Here is a 25,595-nt window from a genome sequence, read left to right on the forward strand (position 1 = left end):
CGTCAGACTCATTTTGTTTCATTTTTTTTCCTCCTCTTTAGCTGAGAGAGAGATCTACAAATACAACAGGAGAAACTGACTATAGTGAAACTGCTTATGCACAATGTTGTCAAATGTACCAAATAAAACTGAAAAGAATTTTTTCCCCTCTGTGAACTAATCTCTCAGCTACAGAAATTGTAGGTGTTACTCGTAATACTGAACTAGGAAAGAAACCGCATCTGTTCTAAAGAATGCAACCTAAATCCCTGGCTTAAAACTTACTGGGGTTTTCTGTAGAACCTAAACGCTTCCCAGATAAATTAAAACTACATGACAAGGTCACTAGTGTACTTTAGAGACTTTCCTACTCTCCTCTGGTTAAAACATCACCACCACATCAATTACTGTCATAAACATATAGCTAAGGGTATCCTAGAATTCCTCCTTACCTGTAAGGGGTTAAGAAGCCCAAATAACCTGGTTGGCACCTGACCAAAAGGACCAATGGGGAAAAAAGATACTTTCAAATGGGGGAGAGAGAGGCTTTGTTTGTGCTCTGTGTTGTGAGTTCTCTGGGGAAGCAGAGAAGCATCAGGTCAGAAAACTCCTTCTCCTAAAATGAGTCTCAATATTACAAAAAGAGTAAGTAAATAAGGCAAGGCATGTTTTTGATTATCTTTTGTTTTTAGCTTGTGAATTTTCCCTATGCTTAGAGCAGTGGTCCACAACTCTGGTCCACCACTTGTTCAAGGAAAGCCCCTGGCAGGCTGGGCCGGTTTGTTTACCTGCCGCGTCCGCAGGTTAAGCCGATCGCGGCTCCTACTGGTTGCGGTTCGCCACTCCAGGCCAACGGTGGCTGCGGGAAGCAGCGGCCAGCACATCCCTTGGCCCGTGCCGCTTCCTGCAGCCCCCATTGGCCTGGAGCGGCGAACCGCGACCAGTGGGAGCCGCGATTGGCTGAACCTGCAGACCCAGCAGGTAAACAAACCGGCCCAGCCCGCCAGGGGCTTTCCCTGAACAAGTGGTGGACCAGAGTTGCGAACCACTGGCTTAGAGGGAGGTTTATCCCTGTTTTTTGTAACTTTAAAGTTTTGCCTAGAGGGGAATCCTCTGTGTTTTGAATCTGATTACCCTGTAAAGTTACTTTCCATCCTGATTTTACAGAGGTGCTTCTTTTATTTTTTTTCCCCTTTATTATAAAGTTCTGTTTAAGAATCTGGTTTGGTTGGTATATTATTCTCAAGCCTCCCCAAGAAAGGGGGTGAAGGGGCTTGGGAGGATATTTTAGGGAACAGAAACTCCAAGTGGTCCTTTTCCTGAATCTGTCTAACTCATTTGGTGGTGGCAGCAGTACCCATCCAAGGACAAGGAAGGATTTGTGCCTTGGGGAAGTTTTTAACCTAAGCTGGTAGAAATAAGCTTAGGGGGTCTTTCATGCGTGTCCCCACATCTGTACCCTAGAGTTCAGGGTGGGGATGGAACTTTGACAATTATAGTGGAAATGCTCTGTCAGAGAGGAGAGCCTTACAGCATGCCTAGATTAGTTATCATAATACTACCTACTAATGTAAAATGTAAAAGCCACCATGAAAATATGATACAGGACTCATTCATTGATTTATAAAATTTAATAATACGCTGCACTTTTGTGCAGCATATTTGAATCAGTGTAAAATTTTGCAGATTTTAATGAGGAAATTAAATTTTATTTTATTAAATTTTAATAAAATACAAATACGTGCTATTCACAGCATTTAGTAATCAATCAGTACCCACACATGAAGTAAGTGCACCTAAGGAGCAATGGTTACTAGTGTCATTGGATAACCAATATACTATATGTACTGGACTAGAAGTTGATTCACTCAATTCACTCATTCATATCAGAGATTCACTCAATTTAATAAAAATCATGCATGTCTTGGGTAGTGTAAAGATGCTCATTCTGTAATACGGTAACAACCTGTTAAATAAAGAGAGCCAATCATTATATTACTGTATATTTCTCTAAACAAAAGTTCACCGTTGTAATGATTTTATTTTTGACATTTATATGGCAAGAATTTTAAACCTATTAAAACTTCCTAAATAAATAGCTTTAAAAAATATAAACTGCAAAACTATACTGTACCTGTGGATTCTGATGTGAGTCTGAAGAGAACTTTTTGCTGTGAATGACTTGCCACAGATTTCACAAGTAAATGGCTTCTCACCTACAAAAAACAATAGCTTGATGTACATTCATAAGTTATAGTTACTCCAATAATCAATACCACCACCACCAGGCTCTCATATAGCACTTTTCATCAGTACATCTCAAAGCACTTTAAGTATCATTAGCTACATATCACCGATTGGGAAACTGAGGTAAAGCAGTGAACTGACTTGCTCAAGGTCACCCAGGTGGCCAGTGGCTGAGCCTGGAATAGAACCCAGGTCTCCAGAGTCCTGTGCTTTATCCAATAGGTCAGACTAACTGCTCATAATTACATTAAGTTCTAAGAAATCACCACTGTGCACATTAACAAGTGTAAAAGCAAGTTATTCATGCTTGCTAATTCAGGAATAAAGGAAGTTAAATTCTTATGCTTCTAGTGTAAGAAAGCATGGCATTCCAAGAGGCTGCATTCCGGCAAGATCATAACACACACTGACCACAGTGAAGCAGTGCCAACTCCAGGGAATACAATGGAACTTCAGTGAACAGGAGTTTGGGTAAATTGGGATTTTACTGTCTACTGAATTACTCTTCTTACATGGAGCTAGCCAGAATGATTAAATGCAGTGATAAAAAGCCACATAGTAGCAAGGCAATGTCCCAAACTGACAAAGCGAAGAAAGCAAACGCAAAGTAACAACATTTCTCTGTAGTGCCTAGATTAGGGGAGGGCAAACTACGGCCCGTGGGCTGGATCCAGCCCGTCAGGGCTTTCAATCTGGCCTGCAGGATTGCCAGCTCCAGGCGCCACTCCCGGACATGTTGGCCACTTCCAGGAGAAGCACGAGGCCAGGGCAGGCAGGCAGCCTGCCTTAGCCTTGCTGTGCACCGCTGCCACCCTGGAGCCACTCAAGGTAAGCGGCGCCGGACCGGAGCCTGCACCCCTCGTGTACCCCAACCCCTGCCGCACCCCTCGTGTACCCCAACCCCCTGCCCTGAGCCCCTTCCCACACCCCTCCTTGTTGGATCATATTAAAGAAGTTCTGTATTAAAATCACAAATGAATTTGATTCCCCATAGTTTAAATTCCAGGGTATTACTAATTAAGAGGTCTCTTGGTTTTTGGTACTGTTTCTCTCCCTCTATGTGTGAAACTTGCAAGCTGCTAATTGTGTTAGTACATTCTAAGACAGAGTCTGTTCTCAAAGCAATTCACAGAGAGAGAGACTCAAAGCAATACTCTAACAACAGAAACAGCACCCAGAGACTCCCCACCCTTTTGTTGTATTAACAATTGTGATTAAAATAGAGATAGAGGATGTATGTGGATGGATGCTTGGTGTGGATAATAACTGAATGATCAGGGAGGTGCCAGCCTAAGAATCCAGTGTCCATCGGCTGAAGAAGGCGTCAAGTGGAAATAACCAGAGGACCCCCCCGAGGGCAGACTGGAATCCACCCAACAGCCTCAAGAATGGGAGAACCAAAGAACAAGATAACATCTTGGAGCCGTCAGGAATGTGCTATCTGCTGATTGATTCAGCAACAGCATGAAGCAGCAATTCCCATAGACTGGCATAGGAAGAAATTCCTATAAAAATAGACTCTAAAAAATGAGAACTTTGGGGGTCTGATTCTGAAAACCAACTTCCAGGAGCATCAGATGAGCATCTGACAAGGCCCTGCTCCTTCCTCATGTCCAGGCCACCTGGCCAGTGGCTTGGCATGAGCAACTCTAAGGCTGGTAACTATGATAACAACCTTGCAGAACGTGTACGTGTACGTGTGTGTGAATGTGAGAATAAATTTGAGATTGAATGGAATGTTATAACTATAACTAACTGCTTACTATGATTCTTTCTGTATTCACAGTAAATGTGGTATTTTGCCTTTTTCCCTTTAATAAGATCCTGCTGGTTTTTATTTTATTGGTACAACATTTTGGTGGAGAATTGCGAAAGGGGGAATATTGGTAAAAAACCTCAGTTATTGTAAATATTGGTGTGCACACCGCCAGCTCTAGTGAGCTAGGCATTTCTATTAGGTTAACCAGACCTGCTGGCCTCCGAGAAGGCAGCAGGGGACCTGCTGGCCTCCGAGAAGGCAGCAGGGGACCTGCTGGCCTCCGAGAAGGCAGCAGGGGACCTGCTGGCCTCCGAGAAGGCAGCAGGGGACCTGCTGGCCTCCGAGAAGGCAGCAGGGGACCTGCTGGCCTCCGAGAAGGCAGCAGGGGACCTGCTGGCCTCCGAGAAGGCAGCAGGGGACCTGCTGGCCTCCGAGAAGGCAGCAGGGGACCTGCTGGCCTCCGAGAAGGCAGCAGGGGACCTGCTGGCCTCCGAGAAGGCAGCAGGGGACCTGCTGGCCTCCGAGAAGGCAGCAGGGGACCTGCTGGCCTCCGAGAAGGCAGCAGGGGACCTGCTGGCCTCCGAGAAGGCAGCAGGGGACCTGCTGGCCTCCGAGAAGGCAGCAGGGGACCTGCTGGCCTCCGAGAAGGCAGCAGGGGACCTGCTGGCCTCCGAGAAGGCAGCAGGGGACCTGCTGGCCTCCGAGAAGGCAGCAGGGGACCTGCTGGCCTCCGAGAAGGCAGCAGGGGACCTGCTGGCCTCCGAGAAGGCAGCAGGGGACCTGCTGGCCTCCGAGAAGGCAGCAGGGGACCTGCTGGCCTCCGAGAAGGCAGCAGGGGACCTGCTGGCCTCCGAGAAGGCAGCAGGGGACCTGCTGGCCTCCGAGAAGGCAGCAGGGGACCTGCTGGCCTCCGAGAAGGCAGCAGGGGACCTTCATATCCGATGAAGTGAGCTGTAGCTCACGAAAGCTTATGCTCAAATAAATTGGTTAGTCTCTAAGGTGCCACAAGTACTCCTTTTCTATTTGCGAATACAGACTAACATGGCTGTTACTCTGAAACCAATCATGCAAATGAAAATAATCCCTGCATATACCTTTTTCTAAAAATGAGAAAGCAAGCACTGACCCAATAACAGACTATACATATGTAGGGAATTCCAAAAAGCAAATGTTTAAGGGTATCATTTATAAAAGCAATTTCTCCCTGTCACAGACAGAGAAACTATGAGAAGTTATACAAATCTGAAGTTGCATACCATGTTTTCATTTTTCTATCATTTTAAATTTTACAATAGAAAATTTTGCAAATCTAAACCTCCACAATGAAGATTTAACGACGAATTACAAAGGCTTTGCTACATTTAAAACATGCTTGTAAAATTCCAGAAAAAGGGAAAAAAGAGTAATAATATTAACAGCAGATTCCAATTTAAAGGTATAATTGGCACAGTATTTTAAATTACTTTCCCGTTACTCCAAGGGGCAGAAAAACCCTGAAAAAAACCCACAAGTACCATAACAGTTTGAAATGCATTACATTATAACCTTTATTTTAGTTCTTATTGTTTATGGTATTTGTGGTGTCATTGGTAGAGAAAACAGGAAGTCCAAAACTGAGATTTCTAAGGATCTTGAGGTAGTATAGAATCTACTGTTGTTCAAGTAAGCACAAAATACTTTTTTAGAATAATAGTATATACTTTTTCCCTTTCTGAATTCCTACAAGAGAATTATAATTATTTTAAAAGTCACCTTTCAAACATGACCTTCAACATGAATTACCTTCTTGGAACGTTATGCTTAACCAGTAGGGGAGAGTCAGTCTGCCTCAGCTTGCCCTCTGACTCTCCAAGCAACGTACACCCTATGTATTTCAAATTACATTTCCCCTCTCAAAGTCTAGTTTATTAAAACATCATAAACTCTTTTACTGGTCAACAAGGTTCACTAATAATCCATCCCTCAAGAACTCTGGGAGAAGGCTTCTCTGTTTTTGGGTTGTAGTCAATAGGTTCCTACCACCACCTGGCTCTCCATCAGCCTGACCCAGTCCTCACTGAGGACTGTACCACTGAAGAGCCTTCCAGCACTTTCTGAAGGTCTCCCTCTGTGAGAAAAGCAGCCCATCTTGTAGTAGGCATTGCTTTTAGGCTGCCTCACATGACCCTCTATTTTACACTGGCTACAAATACCTGTGGCCATTCCTAGGGGGTACACCTCCTCACTGGGAGCCAGGACATTACTGCACACCCAATGGAGGTCTCCCTGCCAACCAGGGATGGGGTATGTGAACCCCATCACAGCCAACAAGTTGGTCTTAGCATTCCTTGAAAGAAAAATGGTGTGTAATATATACCTGTATGTGTTCTTAGATGTTTCTTTAACTGAGCTGCATCCATGAATTTGCGATGACACTGGTTACATTCCGGCAATGAATGGCCTTGTCGCAATAATAAAAAAAGTGTCAGTGCATAAGTGATCCCCTGTATTTCTTCAGTGATCTTTGTTAAAGCACTTCCCTGTAAAATAACCACTTTAATATAATATATAAAGACAACAACGATTCATTAGTTATTTCTGTTGCTGCACATCACTAGAAATGGCAGCATTATTCTATTCCATTTCCCCAGTTAATTCGATCACTGAAGAAAGGACGCTGGTTGTTTTAACTCCTACCTCTATCACCTTCCTTTTGGAGCTTTGTGATTCCTTAGTTCCTCTCCACTTTACATGCCTATTATCCAGCCACCATCTTTCTAGAACAAAATTAGCTGGGACTCCTTTTAAAGCAATCAATACCATTCAGCCAGAGGAGTAGCAGAAAAACACAAAGCACAATACTGACAACAGACAGTGATGGTACTACTTTTACTACTCATCTCTGGTGATCAGGTGACAGCCTAACAGATCATGATGATGGGAGGGGGAGGGGGAGAAAGCCAGGCAACCCGCCCGTCCTCCCTCACCAGCCTTGTTATACCTGTGTGCACTCGGTAATGACTCTTCAGTTGTCTCTTTTGGCTAAAATACTTTCCACACTGATCACACGTAAAAGCCTTCTGTCCTGTAATAAAAATTAATATCCCTAAAAATATAAATAATTCCAAAAATTAAGCTAAAACATAACTAACATTTCTGTATAACTTAGCTACCTTATAGCATAAGAGTCTAACACTTACTTTAAAAAGAAAATACTGAGCAGAAATGTTTGTTTTGAAATGTCTAATACTTAGTATAGCTAGATTATATTTGTCTTTGATAACTAACCTGTGTGTAGGCTCATATGTTCCAAAAGAGAATGTTTTGTTGTTAAAGCTTTACTACAGACAGTACAGGTATATGGTCGCTCTCCAGTATGCATCCGTTCATGAACCTGAAGAGAGTGCTTCTGGGAAAAGCCTTTACCACATTCATTGCATTTAAAAGGGCGTTCTCCTAAAAGTAAAGCGCCAAGACTGTAAATAGCAAAGAGTTATTGCTAATAAATTTCTAAGTAAATATTCTAAGTTGATAGCAAGATGCATGACAGGACATTATCACCATTAAAAAATGAATTTTCAGTAGACCAGGAGGATTAATACAGACAAAAACCTAAGCTCCCTTATAGCAATCATTAAAAATCAATCATTTTATAAGTAGCATTGGATAGGCACTGCCAATATCCAATTTAATGTTTTTCGTTGGAAAAAATAATTAACTAGATAGCAATCAGTGTGCAAACTACAAAGGTTATAATCTCTGAAGATAAGAATTAAGTAAAATAGTAGAAACAAAATCTTGGTGATCCACCATATATATCAATACCACGATATAAAGCAACATTTGAATAATTACAATGCAAACCAATTGTAGCCAGTTACCATACCCTAACCCAAAAAAGGTAGTTTTTATGCCTACCTGTATGACTTCTCTGATGAATAGCTAAAAAGTGATTATATTTAAACACTTTGCCACATTCTTTGCAACAAGCTTCAGAACCTGTGCGTTTTCTTTTTCTATCAGTTCTCTTTGTCAATACTTTTCCATCTTCATCACCAACAAGTTTATAATCTTTTAGCTTGATAGACCTCCGTATTCTACGTTTGCTATAACGACTCTGATTGCTCTGTATTCCTTGAGATTTAGGATCATAATTCTCATCCTTCTCAGCTGATAGATCTACAGCAGCTTCTGAACCACAAGCTGGCTCAGTTTCTTCCACTTCTTTCCTTACTGGAACTTGTTCACTGGCAACAGTTTCTTCCGCTGCAACTTTTTTCATAAAATTTTGTTTATTTCGCACTGAATTGTTCTCTCTTAGCTGCACATCTTCAACAGAAGATGTCCCAAATTTTTCCTCTTGAGCATTCTTGACTTTTCTTGGTCTTCCTCGTTTTCGCTTTGGTGGATCTCCATTTTTCTTGTCATTTGCAAAGACAACTACTGAAGCACCACTACTAGATGTGAGAGGATTATTTGGGCTATGGTTGGTCTGATAATCTGCATGTGCCCATACTAAATCATTCACTTTTAGGAGCTGTGCAGTTGCCAGTATTTGTTCCATGCTTTTTTCATTGGAATGGAGATAACCTGTGTAGATAAATTCCAGTAGTGCACCAAAAGTGTCTGCAACCATTCCCTCCAACATATAAATTGACTGGCTTATCTCTCCCTCATCTACAAACATCATTGAAAAGTACTCACTGCTGGCAGCAAGTAAAGCTTTGTGGGCTCTGAAGTGCACATCCTCTACTATTAAAGTGATATCACAAAGAAAATTCTTTTTCCTTTGTTCTGCAAAATTAGCTAGAATGGTATCTCTGTGAGCCTTGGAGTGGATAACAACAAGCTTCTCTGGAGGGTCAGCAATTGCTTCTGCCATTTTTACTGCAAACAGGAAAAGAGTTACCTACAAGAGTAAAACGGTATTATTGAAAAAAGAAACATTTTTAGAGATTTGCATTACAAAAAATAAAATATTACAGCTTACTCCATAACTAAGGAATTTCTGCAGCAAAACTGAAGCTTTTGACCTAGTTATAAAAAGTCAATCCTGACATATACTTTTTCCCTTCAAATAAAGCAAAGTTTTTAAATACTTAAGAACATCTATAAAAACTTTGTGAAATGGAAATTATTTTTGACTATTATTATTTATTTAGTACCAATGTGCCTCATGCTGTTCAGTACCCAAAATGGCTGCCCCATCTGAAACTAATGTCTTTTGGAACTTAAAAAAAGACAGTGGAAAAACTAACTTTTGTTTTCATTAGCTTTCACTTTCACAAATACCTTAGTTAGGGTTATGATGGGACTTCTATTAGAACCTAGGATGATACCGTGGCCCACTGAAGTCAATAGCGAAACTCCTATGGGGGAGCAGATGGATAGCTCAGTGGTTTGAGCATTGGCCTGCTAAACCCAGGGTTGTGAGTTCAATCCCTGAGGGGGCCATTTAGGGATCTAGGGAAAAAAATGGGGGACTAGTCCTGCTTTCAGCACGGGGTTGGACTAGATCCAGAGGTCCCTTCCAGCCCTGATATTCTATGATTCAAGAAGGGCATGGTTTCACATGCTAACTTCTGAAAAATTCTCCTTCAAACCTTTCCCTGCATATTTTTAGTCCAGAGGTAGCTGTGAAAGAAATAGCACTAACAAGTGGTAAAAATGCTGGAAGCTGCCAGAGCCTTGCTTATATGATGGTTCCTACCTATCTAAACACAAATTCTGCTAAGCCACTGGTAGTAATCTTTGTGATTTATGTTTTTTTGTAAAATTCTGTATTGCAAGCATAGTCTAAAAGAATGAAATTAAATGCAAAAATAATAACACTACTTTTAGGCAACAAACAAAACAGCATGCTTAAGCACAAAGTGGTCAGGGAATGCAACAATTATGTTTTGTACAGTAACAACTGTAATTTGCCCATATATAATATATTAACGACCTGTGATATTAATAAAAATAGTTAACTTTCAAATAAGAAAAGTAAAATAAGGTTACATGTTTAAACAATTGCCAAGGAATTCAAATTTATGGTTCTCGTAACATTAACTTGCAGAAGCTGCACATGGCTTGTAGGTATTTCGGTACTGTATACATTCATAGCAACACAATCGTATCATTACTTTTCTGGCTGCAAGATCCTAACAATATTTGTTGGTTTTTCTAAAAAAACATACTCTAGGGAGGTTATATAAAACAGGAATGCACACTAATATGATCTGAGTTGTAGCCATATCGGACCCAGAATATTAGAGAGACAAGGTGGGTGATATATCTTCTATTGCACCAACTTCTGTTGGTGAGAGAGACATGCTTTCAAGCTACAGAGCTCTTCTTCAGGCCTGGGAAAGGTACGCAGAGTGTCACAGCTAAATTCAAGATCTAACAGCCAGTTTTAGCACAAGTAGTTAGCACATACTCTACCTGTTCAATCTTGTATTAAGCTGTGACACCCTGAAAATCTTTCCCAGACACGAAGAAGAGCTCTAGGTAACTCGAAAGAATCTCTCTCTCACCAAGAGAAGTTGGTCCAATAAAAGATATTACCTCACCTACTTTGTCTCTCTAATATGATCAGACAAATTTTGGTCCATGTAGTATTTGCTGATGGTCTGCAGAGAGCTGGCTAATCACATAGTGCTAGTTTCTCCTCATTGACAGCTGCTAAAATGTTTTAGGACAGCTAAAAATAATAAAAACAATAAAAATATCCAGCTTTAGGATATTTTAAATATAAACAATGGTTGTAATTGTAACACAGATTTGTATAACTGCCACCTGGGAGAAGTTCCTTTCCAGGCTTGCGAATAGGAGGGGATGGTGGTCCACAAGACATTGTCTGTATAAAAATGGGTACTGTGAAAAAAGTTTGAAAACGTGAAGTACAGGATTTACCACGGCGTCAAAGAGCTAGTAGGGTCTCTAAATATCGAATAACCGGAAAGGGAGCTAGATGAGCACTAAACAGCACACTGGAGACTCAAGGATCAGAGCTCAACAGCAGGCGCAGACTAGGATAACAGACTTTTGGCATCTGTTTTTTTTTTAATTGAGGCTAAATTATTCATTTTAACTTTTACATCAAATCCCACCTAAAGAAAAAAAAACAAACATTCTCTGAAACAATGAACAGTTTGTCAAGAGGATCTTGGCTATGAGATTGCAACTGCAGGTATTTGAGCGGGGCTCTGGGAACCAGGATTCCAGGGTTTTACTCTCAGCTTCTGGTCCTGGTTTACCCTAATCCTGAGCAAATCACACTTTTCCACACCTCAATTCCTCATTTATAGATGCGGGGGGGGCATATGCCCCATAAAGCTGTTGCGAGGAGTGGTATGCACACAGCAGCCTAAAGCTGTAAGTCTCCCCATGAGGTAAAGTGCTATGTTGGCCAACACAAGCAGGGGCCGTGGTCCCCACGTTACAGCGTGATGGGGGGCCATGCACACAGGCTGGCTCGAGTGTATGTTATAGACCGCTAAGACTAGGGGCTATCTCAGACTCTGCGGAGAAGAGGCTCCCCCTTCAGGCTGGGGGGGGTGGGTCAGGCTGTGTGTGTGTGTGTCTGTGTGTGGGCGGGGGTGGGTCAGGCTGTGGGGAGGAGGGTCTCCCGTCGCGGCGCGGGGGAGAGAAGAAGGGGTCCGGTCAGGGTGTGGGGAGGAGGCTCCGGACACTCCTTGGCCCCGAGCGCTGCCACCTCCGTGCAGCTGCAGTGCTCCAGCGAGCCTCCTCCCGCCATGGCCCCCTTCCAAGCTGCATGGCCAGACCTTCCGCCCGGCGGCCAGTGGGTTTCTAGCCCCTCAGCCCAGCGACCCACCCGGCCCGGAGCAGCCTCAGGAATCGGGGAGAGCCTCCTACCGGGGGTGAGGTAAGGCCCGCACAGACTCTCGCAGCCCGTCCGGGAGACCTGCTCCGGCCGCTACCGCAGCCCGGGGAGGCCGCCCCGGCTTGGCCCGGCGGGGCTCACTGATCAGCTGCAGCCGCAGGCAGCGTTCAGGGAGGGTGCGCGCCGGGCCGGGCCGGGCCGGGCCCAGCTCTCCTCCCCCCTGGGAGGGGTACGAACCTGCGTCACGCCGTTGAGCTGCCCGCACGTCCCTCTCGGCCGTTCAGGCAGCAGCAAATCGGCCGGGGCCTCGAGAAGGCTCCAGGCGCAGCCAGCACAAGCCCCGCCTCCTTCGCAACGAACAGCAACGGCCCCTCCGCCAACGTGCCTCAGCCGCCCGGCTCCGCCCCTCGCGCACTGGGGGAAGGCGCGGACTTCTCTAGGAAGCGGCCCGCCCCTGTTCTGTGGTAGGGACTCGCCCGCGGTGGAGGAGGGCCTGCACGTCCGGTCAGGGGCTGTGGGAGGTGACGGCGCCGCGTCTCGCTGGGCAGTGGGGCAGGCACCAGCTGGGGGCGTTGCCTGCGTGTGTCCCGGGCCGGCTCACAACTCGGGCAAGGCGCGCGCCCCCGCCCCCACGTAGGTCAGCGTCCTACTGAGTGACACGTTCCGGTGCGCTCGCGCGCTTCCCCCTCCTCGCGCCGCCGGGCTCTGGGAGCAGCCTTCCTCTAGCTTGGCCCAGCGTCGGTCTTCGCTCACTTGGGCACGCAGGTCCCACCGAGGCAGCCCGGGCCGCGGGTCTCTGCCAGGCAGCCTACATCAATCCTCACCTTGTAACCGTCTCGCTTGTTTCAGAATAGCAGCCCTGTTAGTCTGTATGCGCAAGAAGAAAAGGAGGCCTTCTGCTGAAGTGAGCTGTAGCTCACCAGAGCTTAGGCTCAGATAAATTGGTTAGTCTCTAAGGTGCCACAAGTAGAAGTGAGCTGTAGCTCACGAAAGCTTATGCTTAAATAAATTGGTTAGTCTCTAAGGTGCCACAAGTCCTCCTTTTCTTTTTGCGAATACAGACTAACACGGCTGTTACTCTGAAACCTGTTAAGGTGCCACAAGTACTCCTTTCCTTTCTGTGTCTCACTTGTGTCACCGCTTCCCAACTGCGGCCAGTGCAACACCGCGGACCTCAGCCGCCTTCTGCCAGAGAAAGGGTTGCTTGTTCTCTGCACCCACTCACCGCCCTGCCAGTCTAGTCCCAGAGTTTAGAAAGCTCTTGCTTTATTTAAAACATATTTTTTAAAAATCAGCAAATGTAGAAAGAAAATGCTTGAAAGACCCCGGCTAAGAAGCGGGCTGGGCTTTGAGAACTAACTTTTTAAAAGTCCTTCCAAACAGAATGATAAGGGCCCGAGAGCGGATGGATTCTGACTTTTTTTTCTGAGATAAAGTTCTTTGAGAATTTTTTAAATATTTTAGTTTTACATTCACACCCTCCTTAAACTGTATGTTTCTACAGACACATTTACAATAAAGAACTGGGTAGAAGCAATAAAAGGAACAGGAAATAACTACTGTAGTCAGATGTCATGTCACTTGTAGATACTTGTTTCGAAGAGTGTTCTGCTTGGGTATGTTTAAAACACTGGTATCTTAAAACTCCTTGATTTTTGTTTATGAGGAGACCATTTTCCTCAAAGGTTTTTTAAACATCCTGTGTTTCCCTAAATGATTGGTTACATTGTTAATAATCACAAATAGATACAGAAGTGGTAAGTATAAAATCTAGCACAAATTAATCAATTTAGTCATGTCTAACTGCCTCTTTCTGTACAACGGTGTGAAAGTAAGTTTAAGATTGTTCCATTACATCTAATAAAAGAATGCATTTATTGTACCGATAATGCTGACATACTGAGAGACAGAAAAATGATTATGTGAAAAACTAAATTGTACAATTCAGTGAAGTTTTCAGAATATTTAATAATTTTCTTTCAGTGCTGATCAAAATATTCCCTACTTTTCAAGATAATAAACATTTCTAAAATATATTGTATATGATATATTAAACTAAATACGTTTTTACAATAAACTACATCAAATCTATGCCAGGAATCATAACTAAATTCTACCTATCAGAGTCTTATCTATTTATAAAAGTATAACATTCTTTGTTAACACAATTACTTTTATGGCTAAACATTTATGACCAGTTGAAGTACAAAATAAGTAAATTCACCAAGCTAGTCAGAATTCAGTAGTTCAATGAAAATGCCCAATTATTTCATTGTTGCACATTTCAAACTAACCAGAGGTTGGATCCACATCTTTAAGAGACAAAAACATCCGTAATTTGTGATCAAAGTCAATAGGTCTATTTTGAGGTTCTTTGTATTTACGGGTCATTTTGGTACCCAAGTAGGGGATGAGGTCACAGTGATCTATGAACTGCTCCAGTTTCCTCTTGTACTTCTTTCGTACATATTCTGAGCTCCTGGGGTTGTAAGCTGCAAGAAATCAAATATATTAAAATATACCATGTTACATTTTTTTTTAAATTTATATTGCAATCATCATGATAGATGGAGTCATATTACAAAGTAAAGACAGAAAGATCAAACCCACACCTTTCCCCCTCAACTACTGATACTATCACCACAGACTACATCTGGAGCCAACATGCCCAGATAAAAAAAAAAAAAAAGGTTCGGGATGTGATTTTCAGAAGTGCAAAGCATTCATAACATGAATTTAAGTAGCCATGGGTGCTCAGCTTTTTGTCCTTTAAAAAATAGCATATTAAAATACATCTTAAATAGCCAAGTGCAAACAAATTTCAGGGCCAAGGGCCTTACATTGACGATAATCTCAACCCCACTTCTTCCACCCCACATTTTGGTATTCAACCATGGTGACAGAAAGCAAGAGTATTCTTGTTGAGTGTAATTGTAATGAGGCATCGGGGCAATGGTGGTTTAAGACAGCCAAATCTCAGGCCAGTCAGTGCTGTATAGATGATAATCCACATCTTGAATGGGACCTAGAACTGGACTGGACATCATGGGGAACTATGCTATGTGCTATAACAATCTGTTTTACTTAAAAATGTATGTACCTGCATGTGGCACTAACTGAAGCCTCTGAGTGATTTGTAAGCGGAGCACATTACAGCAGTCAAGCTAGTGGGCATGAATAACTATGGTGAGGTAACCTGTTTCCTTTCCATGAGTGACATCTCTCCTAATCTGTGATTTATAGGCAGTGCCTTTTCTGTACAGTTTTTGGAAGCAGTTCAGCACCGTTACTAGGGAACTCTGAGTTAGACCATACCTATTATTTCTGCCCACCAGAAGATTGCTTCCAAAGCCACAGAAACACTTAGATGTGATTTTGAAACAAAACCCCAACAATAGAATCAAAACTGGTAGACAAACTAGATGTCATTTCAGTGTGGGCATGTGTTAGACATAAACTCTACTTCTGGTTTTCCTATTTGGAAATCACCAGCATGGGTGGATTGTTTCAGATGTTCTGAAAAGAAATGATCAGATACCAAACTTCCATTCTGGAGCGCAGCATCCCCCGCAATCTGTGACTGATGTGTACTAAGCACAACAGTGAAATAGTAAAACACAGGAACAAAGAAGGAAAGAGATAGTGTAGGTAAAAGGGAGACAAGAAATCCAAACTGCTTGAGAAAAAAGATCTAGAAGAATTTACAATGGGACCAACACATAAAGCACCTTCCCACAAAGGGTGTATTTAAAAGGACAGGAGAGGCACTTAATGTTTAAAGCGTTGTTCAAGGATCAAGTGGCTACTCTATATATTTCCTCTGTAGTAGTCAAGGCTCTGTCTAGAAAACTGCTACAGAGTGTGTGGTATGAAGTTTAATCCCTGGAACTGTTTAACAGATGCTACAAAGGTATTAACAATTCAGCACTTCATTCGCATGGCCAGGGAGAATCTGGAGGCCTATACACTTTGGGAGAAAGTAAATGAACCTTGAGGCTGATTCTGTGAATTAATCTGTATGTCTGAGATCAATTTTCATGTCTCTTTACATGTCCAGATGGTGCCCTAAATTCTCCTTAGATTGGTAATGGTTTGAACACAAAGATAGTACGATTTCATGAGAAGTGTGGAAAATATAATTTATTGATTAGAAAGCATGTGGGGATTAGGAAAACCACTTTGTTCTTGTAGAATATATGATATGGTTCTTTCATTGACAGCATGGCGGGCTCTGAAACCTTTCTTGTTGAATTAATAGTCACAAGGAAACAGGTCTTGGTAGAAAGATAAATATTAGAACATGTCATAGAAAAAATAGTTACAAACAGGTTCATTAATTATTGTTCTTCGAAATATGTTGCACAGGTCCTTCCACTCTTGATGTCTGTGCACCCAGCTGTCAGAAACTTTTTCCCCTCCGTGGTACTGGTTGGGCAGCTTTAATTCCCCCAGCTGGCATATGCTGCTGTGTGCAGGTATAACAGGCAGAGCCCCCCCTGTTCCTTCTTGCCATAACTCCAGTGTAGAGGTGTAGAAGGGCAAGTTGGGGAATAGATATGTTCAGCACATTTTGAAGAACAACAGTTATGGAACAGGATAGTACTGTTTTTAATTCTTCAAGTGATTGCACGTGTGCATTCCACTCTTGGTGACTCACAAACCATAGAACAGGAGGTAGGATTGGATTCTATTTCAATAAAGATTGGAGAACAACTCATCCCACTCTAGCATCGTCTGTGGTGTCTTGACCCACAGCATAGTGGGATGCAAATGTGGACCAAGCACCAGATTGCCACTTTACAAATGTCTGCAACTGGAACTTGTGCCAGAAAGGCCACTGAGTTTGATTGTGACCTCGTCAAATGAGCTGTAATTCTGATGGGTGGAGTGACATTAGCCAATTCATAGCTTATGTGTATACAGGATGAAATCCAGGAAGAAATTCTTTGGGTGGAGACTGATTGACCTCTTACTCTGTCAGCCACTGCTATGAACAACTGGGAAGATTTACAAAAGTGTCTAGTTCTATCTAGGTAAAATGCCAAGGTTATTTTGATGTCCAAGGTATGCTAATGCTCTTCCTCCTTGTTTGTATCCTGCTTGGGGCAGAGAATAGGCATATAAATTGGCTGGTTGACGTGGAAAGAGGAAACCATCTTTGGGAGGAACTTCAGTTGAGGGCGCAGGCAAATACAGTCCTTAAAAGATTATATATGGAGATCCTGACATTAATGACCATAACTCCTTTACTCTTCTAGCTGAAGTAATGATCACCAGAAAAGCCACTTTCATTGACAGAAGCATCAGACAGCAGGTAGCCAACTATTCAAGTGGGGGACCCATAAGTCTTGACAGTAAGTAGGGTTAGATTCTACGGGGAACAGCATACTGCACTTGAGGGTATAATTTGACTAAGCCCTTTAAAACGTTATGAACATGTCACTGGAGAAACAGCAATTGTTCACCGTAGGATGGAATGCTGAAATTGCAGCCAGATGTACCTTGATGGAACTAACCACCAAACCTTGGTATTTAGGTATAATGAGTAGTCCAGAATAAGTTGAACTGAATAACTGGATGATAACACCCCATATTGATGAGACCAGCTGGACAAATGCCTCTATTTAATCACTCTTGTAGAAGGCTTTCTATTATGTAGCATGATCTCTTGAATGCCTGTTGAGCAAGCCTGCTCCCTAGTGTCTAGCCTTGGAGCATCCTTGCAGTTAAGTGAAAGGATTGTAGGCGTGGCTGAAGAAGGCAACCATGATCCTTGGAGATTAGGTCCAAGTCCAATCTAAGTTAAACTGGAGGTTCCACTGACAGCTCCAGGAGAGTGGAGAACCATTGCTGATGGGCCCATGCTGGGGCTATAAGTATGACTCTGGCCTGGTCCTGTCTTATTTTTAGCAATACCCGTGAATGAATTGGATTGGTAGAAAAGCGCAGAGGAGTGTGCCTGACCACATCAGTAAAAAGGCTTCTGTCATAGAACCCAGGCTGTGGCCCCATAGGGAGCAGAACTGCTGACATTTTCTGTTAGATTTTTTCACAAATAGGTCTACTGGGGGAAAACCCAACTGCTGGAAAATGTGTGTGGCCACATCTGAGCGAAGAAACCTCTTGTGGTGACTTGTCAACGATCTGCTCAGGTGGTTTGCTAGGTCGTTCTGTACACCTGGCAGGTAAGATGCTTCTAGATCTACTGAGTTAGCAATACAAAGCTCCCAGAGTAGGGTTGCTCCTTGACAAAGTGAAGAAGAGTGGGCTCCCCACGGCTTGTTGAGGTAAAACATTGCTGCCATGTTGTCTGTGAGGACTAACAGCCTGCTTCCCCTGATCTGCAATAGAAATACTTGCCATGCCAGACTGACAGCTTGCAGTTCTCTGACACTGATGTGTAAAGCTAAATTCTCTGAGGACCACAAACCCTGCGTCTGTAGAGAACCAAGCTGGGTCCTCCACCCCAGGGTCAAAGCTTCTGTCACTAGCATGAGAGTTGGTTGTGGGCAGGCAAATGGAACCTCTACACACACATTGGCTGCATCTTTCCACCATCTAGGAAGGCAAGGACATGTGAGGGCACTCTTACCATGGAGTCCATGGTGGCTTGGCGAGTAGTGGGGGTATGGCTTGATGGTGGCTTGGTGAGCAGACTGATGCCAGCCAACCCTCCAGAATTCTGAGTGGCAATCTAGTGTGATGAACCACATAGAGTCAAGAGGTCATGTGACCCAGAAGCCTCAAACAGTTTTGTGTTAGTTGAGACCAGATGAGGCTTCAGTCCTATGACACTTGATCAAATTGCCTGGAACTTGGAGTCTGGAAGAAAGGTCTTGGCTTGAGTTTAATCCGGCACAGCCCTGCATGCTTGGGTTGGAGGCGGGATTTAAAAAGCAGCCAGATAGCTCAATGGGGACTGGCAGGCCAAGGAGAAGGACATGCTCTGGGAGCTCCAGAGAAGGATGTGACCTGATCTTGCACCCAGCCAGGGAATGGAGGGGGAGGGAGTTACAGCTCCCAGAGAGTGGGAGTAAGGCAGGAAGCCTGGAAGGCAGCATGCCCCAGGGATGGATAGTGGCTGGCTAGGATGCAGAGGGAGGTATAAAGCAACCCTGGGAAGCTGACTTGAGGCTGGCACAGGACACCACAGGGTGGGCAAAGCTGAATCAGCTTCCCAGGGTTATGGGTCGGAACCTGGTGCAGTGGGAGAGCCTGGGTTCCCCTACCCTACTCAAGAACTGAACCGATTAGGCAGGGCTGCTGCTTGGCAACTAATCACAAGAACTGTACTCATTAGGTAGGGCTGCCACTTGTGGACTGCACCCACTAGACGAGGATGTCACTAGAGATGAACCTTTGGATGTAATGGCCACATGGGGCCGTAACCACTAGGTGGGAGCTGCTGCCACCTACCGACAAGCCCCTATAAACTCTATTCTTTGGACTGGGGAGAGGAGAGATTTTTCAGTGTTGATTAACAGTCCCAGAGCATTGAACACTGAGCACTGACTGTTGACTCAGGGTAACACTGCTCTGCACTTGCTGTTTGGACTGGCCCATGACAAGCCAGTCTAGGCAGGGATAAACCTGCACTCCCGATCTTTGAAGGAATGCAGCTACAACTTCTATGGCCTTTGTAAAGACCCTGGGATCTGCTGTCAGGCCAAAAGATAGTACAGTGAACTAGCAATGGTTCTGATTTACCAGAAATTGGAGGTACTTCCTGTGAGCTTCACTGATTGCCAAATGGAAGTAGGCATCATTTAAGTTGCTGGTGGCATACCAGTCCCCAGCATTCAAGGAAGGGATAATAGAAGCTAGGGTGACCATGTGGAACTTTATCCTTTTTAAGAATTTGTTGAGTTGATGCTTTTGGAATTAGGAATGTTGGAAATAAAACCCCTTCCCTCTGAGACCATATGGAACCTCGTCTTTTTCTCCCAAAAGAAGAGTGATTGAACTTCCTGGACAAGGTATTTCTCATGAGAGTGGTCCCTGAAGAGGAAGGGAGGGGTAGAAGCAAACTGGAGCTTATATCCCACTTCCACAATGCATTACTTGTCCAAAGTAATCCGGGATGAAGCACTGCAGAAGTGGGACAGATGGTTTGCGAAGGGGAAAGGATTTGGGTCTGGAGAGATGCAGACTGATGTGCTGACTTGGACTGGACCATCAAAATGGCTGCTTTGCAGTTCCTGTGTCCTGAGGGGCCCCAGAGCTAGAGCAGCAGGAGGGGGAGGCTTATGCCTATAACTAAGGCTAAGATTTTGTCATGGTTATTTTTAAAAGTCATGGACAGGTCATGGGCAATAAACACAAATTCATTGAAGCTGTGACCTGTTTGTGACTTTTGCTGCTGCGCCACCGTGGTGGCTGGGAGCTGTGTGGTTCCCCCTCCACCCATGGCAGCTGGAAGCCGCAGGGTGACCATATTTCCCAAAGAGAAAATGAGACACCCCAGCTGCTCACCCAAGGTGTCCCCCTCTCCCCGTGTGAGGCTGTCACTGGAACCTTGAGGAGGGCCCCCTCAGGAGTCTGTCACCTGTCACTGGAACCCTGCCAAGGACCACTGGGCTGTCAGCTCCAGAGTCCTGCAGCCCCTGGGACTGAAGCAGAGAATGTCATGGAGGTCTCTGAAAGTCATGGATTCCATGAGCTCTGTGACATAAACATAGCCTTACCTATAACCCCTGGACCACTCTTTTGATAGGTCCTGTCCAGGAGAAGGAGCAGAACATTGGTGTGTCTGATGTGGCTAATAGTGCTTCCTGACAGGACAGGAGTGTAGAGACACAGGGAATCCAGGATGGCTCTAGTGTCCTTAAGTGCATGGAGCTTGCTGTCTGTCTGGTCTGAGAATAGAGAAGGATTCTCAAATGGTAAGTCCTAGATAGTGCTCTGTACTTCACAGGGAAGATCAGAAGACCATAGCCAGGATGATCTACTCATGGCCACTGTAGAAGGCATGGTTCTAGCTGCCAAGTCTGCTGTGTCCAGCCCCACCTGCAGTGATGTTCTCATGACTAGTCTTCTCTCATTGACTAGGGAAGAGAACTCCTGTCTAGCGTTCTCTGGAAGTAGCTCTTTGAACTTTTCCATGGAGCCCCATACATTAAAATCATACAGTCCCAGCAGAACCTGTTGGATAGTGATACACAGCTGCAAACTCCCTGTTGAATAAATTTTTCTGCCAAATACATTCATCTTTTTAGTATTCTTTGAGTTGGCCGTGGCAGCCTGATGTTCTTGACACACTCTCTCTCATTAGCTGCTGTCATGGCTAATGAGCCTGGTGGCAGGTGAGTATAGAGGTACTCAAAACCTTGATAGGGTACATCATATTTTCTTTCTGCCCTTTTTGAGGTGGGAGAAAGTGAAGGAGCCAGCTACAGAGCCTTTATAGGCTCTACTATTAATTTGTTAATTGCAGAGCTACCTTAGAGGGAAACACTGATGATAAAAAGTCAACCAGATGATGTGAAGATTCCCTGACCTCTTTGACCTATACGCACCTAAGTCTTCAGCCACTCTATTTAGCAACTCCTGGTAAACTTTAAAGTCATTAGGAGGAGGTAAAATTGTTTGTGATGGGGTGTATCTACCCCACACTGGCCCACCTGGGACTGCTTGGCCGCGCTGCCCAGAAGGCAAGAGCAGCTGTAATAACACTAGCTACTAGGCATTTGAGTCATCAGCCCCCCACTCCCATTTTGCTTTTCCGCAATACGGCACCCTGCGACACTGTTCCAGACAAAACAGCATCATCTGCCGAGGATGAAGAGGAAGCCAAGAGTGGGAGAGTTAGAATCTCCTCTGCGGGCTGTTGCTCTGGCACTGGAGCCTCTTCCTGATGCTCAGTACTGGGCCCGGTACCAAACTCTGGAGATGGAGCGGTTCGGTGCATAGACTCAGGCCTTCTAAATGAGAGCATTGAGTATATACAGTCTGGAGAAGATCTGAATGTTGTGGGAAACCCCCATGGATGCCAAAATGGCCACTGAAATGGGACAGGGTTCCATTATCCTGGCCACATTCCCATGGGAGGTGCCATTGCTGGTAAGTAGGAAGAGAGGATCTGGGCAAAGACCGGCAGGTACTGCTTCAGGGTTGAGACACGTATGACACCACCCCCGAGTCTGACAAGGAGAATTCTCTTTTCTCTGACCATGGCAGAGCCTATCCTCTTGGTTTTGGGGGCTTGTGTTGTGAGCCAGGTGATGGGCAGAGTGATGCCATCATAGCAGGCTTTCCCTGGGATGGCACTGCCTGTCTGGGAAGTGGGCAACTGCTGTACTGGTGTTGGAATCACTGGCAGCTTTGCTGGGGGACCAGACTCTTGTAAGGACAGGGACACCAGCACAGAAAGACAAAGCAGGTTCCTTGCCACTGCAAACACCTCTGGAGTAGTTGGCACTGAGGTGGTCTTTTGTTGCGGTGCTGAAGAAGTTGATGGTGCCTCTTCTGCCCTCGACAATGCCCCTTGTGGTGCTGGAACCGACTGTGCTGACTTAGACACACATTTGTCGGAGTGCTTAGGGTTCAGGTGCACTCTATTCAACTCCTTGACTATCTTACCAGACTTAGAGGGTGCAGATCTTCCCCTGGAAGCCTTGTACTTTTTCCTCAGTAAAGGCAAGGGAGAATGGTGCCAGGATTCTGCTAACACAGGAAGTGCACTTCTCACTGAAGCTGCAGCACTCAGCACTGGGTCAGACTGGGATGACTGACTGTGTGCTGAACACTGCTTCCATCAGCAGGAATTACAGCCTGGCCTTCCTACCCTTCTTCATCCTAGGCTTGAACTCTGGCACCCCAGTGTTCATGGGTGCCTCTCCCAAGCACATTAGGAAGCTATTGTGCAGGTTGCTAACTGGCATAGGCCTGGAGTAAAAAGCACCCGGTGACCAGGGCATACCTTGGTACCACGAATAGAAAGACCCCAAACGAGGAAATGACAAGTCCAAAAAAATGTTATTTTTAACACTAAGAGCTAGACTAACAATATATATTGTGACAAAGTTCCTGCTCTACCTTGGTGGGTCTTGCGCTTATTGGCGGATTTGCTCGCCCTGGAGCTTCACGGCAGCCCTCAACTTGGCCATTTTTCTGAATTCACAGTCCAGGTCGACGACTCCTGTGTCTGACCAGGAGTTGGGAGGATTTGGGGGGAACCCGGGCCCGAACTCTACTGAGGGTTCCACCCAGGGCCCTGTGGAATGCAGCTGTCTAGAGCGCCTCCTGGAACGGCTGTGCGACAGCTACAACTCCCTGGGCTACTTCCCCATCGCCTCCTCCCAACACCTTCTTTATCCTCACCATAGGACCTTTCTCCTGATGTCTGATAATGCTTGTACTCCTCAGTCCTCCAACAGTCTGCGTTCTCACTCTCAGCTCCTAGTGCCTCTTGCTCCCAGCTCCTCACACGCACACCACAAACTGAAGTGAGCTCCTTTTTAAAACCCAGGTGCCCTGATTAGCCTGCCTTAATTGATTCTAGCAGCTTCTTGATTGGCTCAGGTGTTCTAATCTGCCTGTCTTAATTGTCTCCAGAAAGTTCCTGATTGTTCAAAAAACCTTCCCTGTTACCTTACCCAGGGAAAAGGGACCTACTTAGACTGGGGCTAATATATCTGCCTTCTGTTACTCTCCTATAGCCATCTAGCTCAACCCTGTCACAATATACAGTATGTTACACAAAGGCTGAGAGAAGAATTGTTCCAGCATAGAACAGAGTTCCAACATAAATTGTGGGCAGTAAGAAGGAACTGAGAACTAAGGATGGCTCTGCCCTTTATACCTTCATATAGTGCCATGTGCCAGGAGGGGGAGCTCAAGCCACCAAATGGGTACCGCAGAGGGAAAAAGTTTCCAGTGCCGGTGTGCTGAGCACACAGACACCAAGAGTGGAATGCACATGTGCAATCACTCAAAGAAGAACTGAAAAATGATAAAGCAAGAGTGTGTAAGACCTAATGCAGGTCCCACTCTGGGATGATAGTCACAGGGCTCTCCAAACTAGTGATAAGGCATCTAATGGCCCTTGAGGCTCATAGGTGGTTGATCAGGGATTCTGTTGTTCCAGCTCATTGCACACTCCTGAGGGTCAAGACATATCCTTGACTTCTCATTGGAACCACCACTACATCTTCAAACCACACCCCCCACCACCAGATTTACCCAGATTTGAGATGCAATTCTATCCAGTTTTGGATATAACAAGAGATGTCTAGGATTCTGAGATTTCTAGGGTCAAGCTACTTATCCATGCACAAGAAGAATTTTATTCAGGTGGCCAAGAAAGTTTTACAAGGTTGGCTCCCTGACTGGGACTAGTAAACTGTTAATTCATCTATTAGAGAAGACCTCAGTGCTCTGAAAGCTCCATGGAGACACAAAGTATGTGAAGAACCCGATAGAGAAGATAAACTTGTCATTACCTAAAAAAAACCCCATGGAACGCAAGAGGTTAAAAATAACAAAAGGCAGGGGAGAGCTGAACCACTGAACATATTGCTCTGTCACAGGTAAGACTTCTGGTGAGTGGAAGTAAAGGATGTGGTCTTGCCCAGAGTCCGCTAGCAACAGCACTGAACCGCCTCCTATTTCTGCACAGAAGGCACAGCTCAGTCACAAACCAGGGAGATGTTAGACTCCTGAATACACTGGAGAAGAGAGCTTGTCCTCTCTGGGCTGGCTACAGATGAAAAGTTCTTTAGGCCACCCTAGTCACCTGTCTATCCAGGAGCAGTGAAAAGTCAAATAATAAGCTGATATGAACAACTGAGACAAAATTTGGGCATACTCCCTAAGTGTCGAAAGCAGTCCTTACACCTGTCAATACCAAAAGATGTTTTATTCTATCAACAAGTATCACTTCAATCTTCTGTGAACTGAGTTTAAGTCAGCTAACTTTCATTAAGGATTGTATTTATCTACTGGGAAAGCAAGGAGATCCTAAAGAACGTAGGTTCAATAAGAATGAGATGCAGAACTGAAAATCATCAGCATACTGGTGGTATAACAGCCCATAAATAAGGGTAAGATTTAGTCATGGGTATTTTTAGTAAAAGTCATGGACAATAAATAAAAATTCACAGCCCGTGCCCTGTCCATGACTATTACTATAAATACCACTGACTAAATCTTAGCTGCTCCTAGGGCCCTGGACTGCTGCTGTTGGAAGTGGGGCGGGGGGGAGGTGGCCCTGGGGCTGACTACCCCCCACCACCCGCTGCTCCGAGGCCCTCAGGGCCGTTGCTCTGACAACCTCCGGGGTGGCCCCTGGCACCACTGCTCCAGGGTCACCACCGGGACTGCTGCTGCTCAGGCAGCCCCGGGGCCAGCTGCCGTGGCCACCCAAGGAGCAGCTGGTCTGGCTGGCTCTGGGGTTAGCTTTTTGGGTGACCCTGGGGTCAGCCACACCAGCTGCTGCAGTTGCAGAAGTCACGGGAGGTCCTGGAAAGTCACAGAATCCATGACTTCCGTGACAGACTCGCAGCCTTACTCATACATTTTGAAATTTTCCACAGTGACATCACAAACAAGCTAGCAGGTCAACAACACTTGACTATGGTAAAGGCTGCTAAAAGCTCTAATTATATCATTGTGTACATTTGACCTGTGTCTTTACCTAGAAAGTTACTGATGCAGCTTTTTGTATCATAACTAGATCTAATTTAGTGGATCAGTATGTGAATTTATGTTATGGAGCTGGCCTTAGAGCTACTAATGCTCCATGTGAATCTAAAATCTGTTTCAACTAAACCAGTTTAAAAATAGTTAGATCCTGCACTGATA

At 44.7% G+C, this 25,595-nt stretch overlaps 2 protein-coding genes across 12 annotated transcripts in view; both read right to left on the reverse strand.

Moving 5' to 3' along the window:
* LOC144262738 (zinc finger and BTB domain-containing protein 24-like) overlaps positions 1-12,153 on the reverse strand; it is a 51,518-nt gene extending 39,365 nt beyond the window's left edge. For 5 of the 11 annotated variants that reach the window (XM_077812921.1, XM_077812914.1, XM_077812919.1 and 2 more), the window contains exons 1-6: positions 12,033-12,153; positions 7,883-8,873; positions 7,253-7,420; positions 6,966-7,049; positions 6,342-6,425; positions 2,114-2,195 (exon numbers count right to left, since the gene is read on the reverse strand). In XM_077812921.1, the coding sequence (XP_077669047.1) occupies positions 2,114-2,195; positions 6,342-6,425; positions 6,966-7,049; positions 7,253-7,420; positions 7,883-8,846 (1,382 nt within the window). In that variant the 5' untranslated portion in view covers positions 8,847-8,873; positions 12,033-12,153. Of the gene's footprint in view, positions 1-1,601; positions 1,946-2,113; positions 2,196-6,341; positions 6,505-6,965; positions 7,050-7,252; positions 7,421-7,882; positions 8,874-11,786; positions 11,958-12,032 lie in introns of those variants that run through there. The other 6 variants (XM_077812923.1, XM_077812916.1, XM_077812915.1 and 3 more) reach the window with 6 other exon arrangements.
* Positions 12,154-14,084: 1,931 nt separating this feature from the next.
* AK9 (adenylate kinase 9) overlaps positions 14,085-25,595 on the reverse strand; it is a 226,801-nt gene continuing 215,290 nt past the window's right edge. Inside the window, exon 41 of the mRNA XM_077812135.1 lies at positions 14,085-14,287. Within this exon, the coding sequence (XP_077668261.1) occupies positions 14,085-14,287 (203 nt within the window). The remainder of the gene's footprint in view (positions 14,288-25,595) is intronic.

This window comes from Eretmochelys imbricata, chromosome 3, assembly GCF_965152235.1.
Source record: "Eretmochelys imbricata isolate rEreImb1 chromosome 3, rEreImb1.hap1, whole genome shotgun sequence".
Taxonomy (NCBI): Eukaryota; Metazoa; Chordata; order Testudines; family Cheloniidae; genus Eretmochelys; species Eretmochelys imbricata.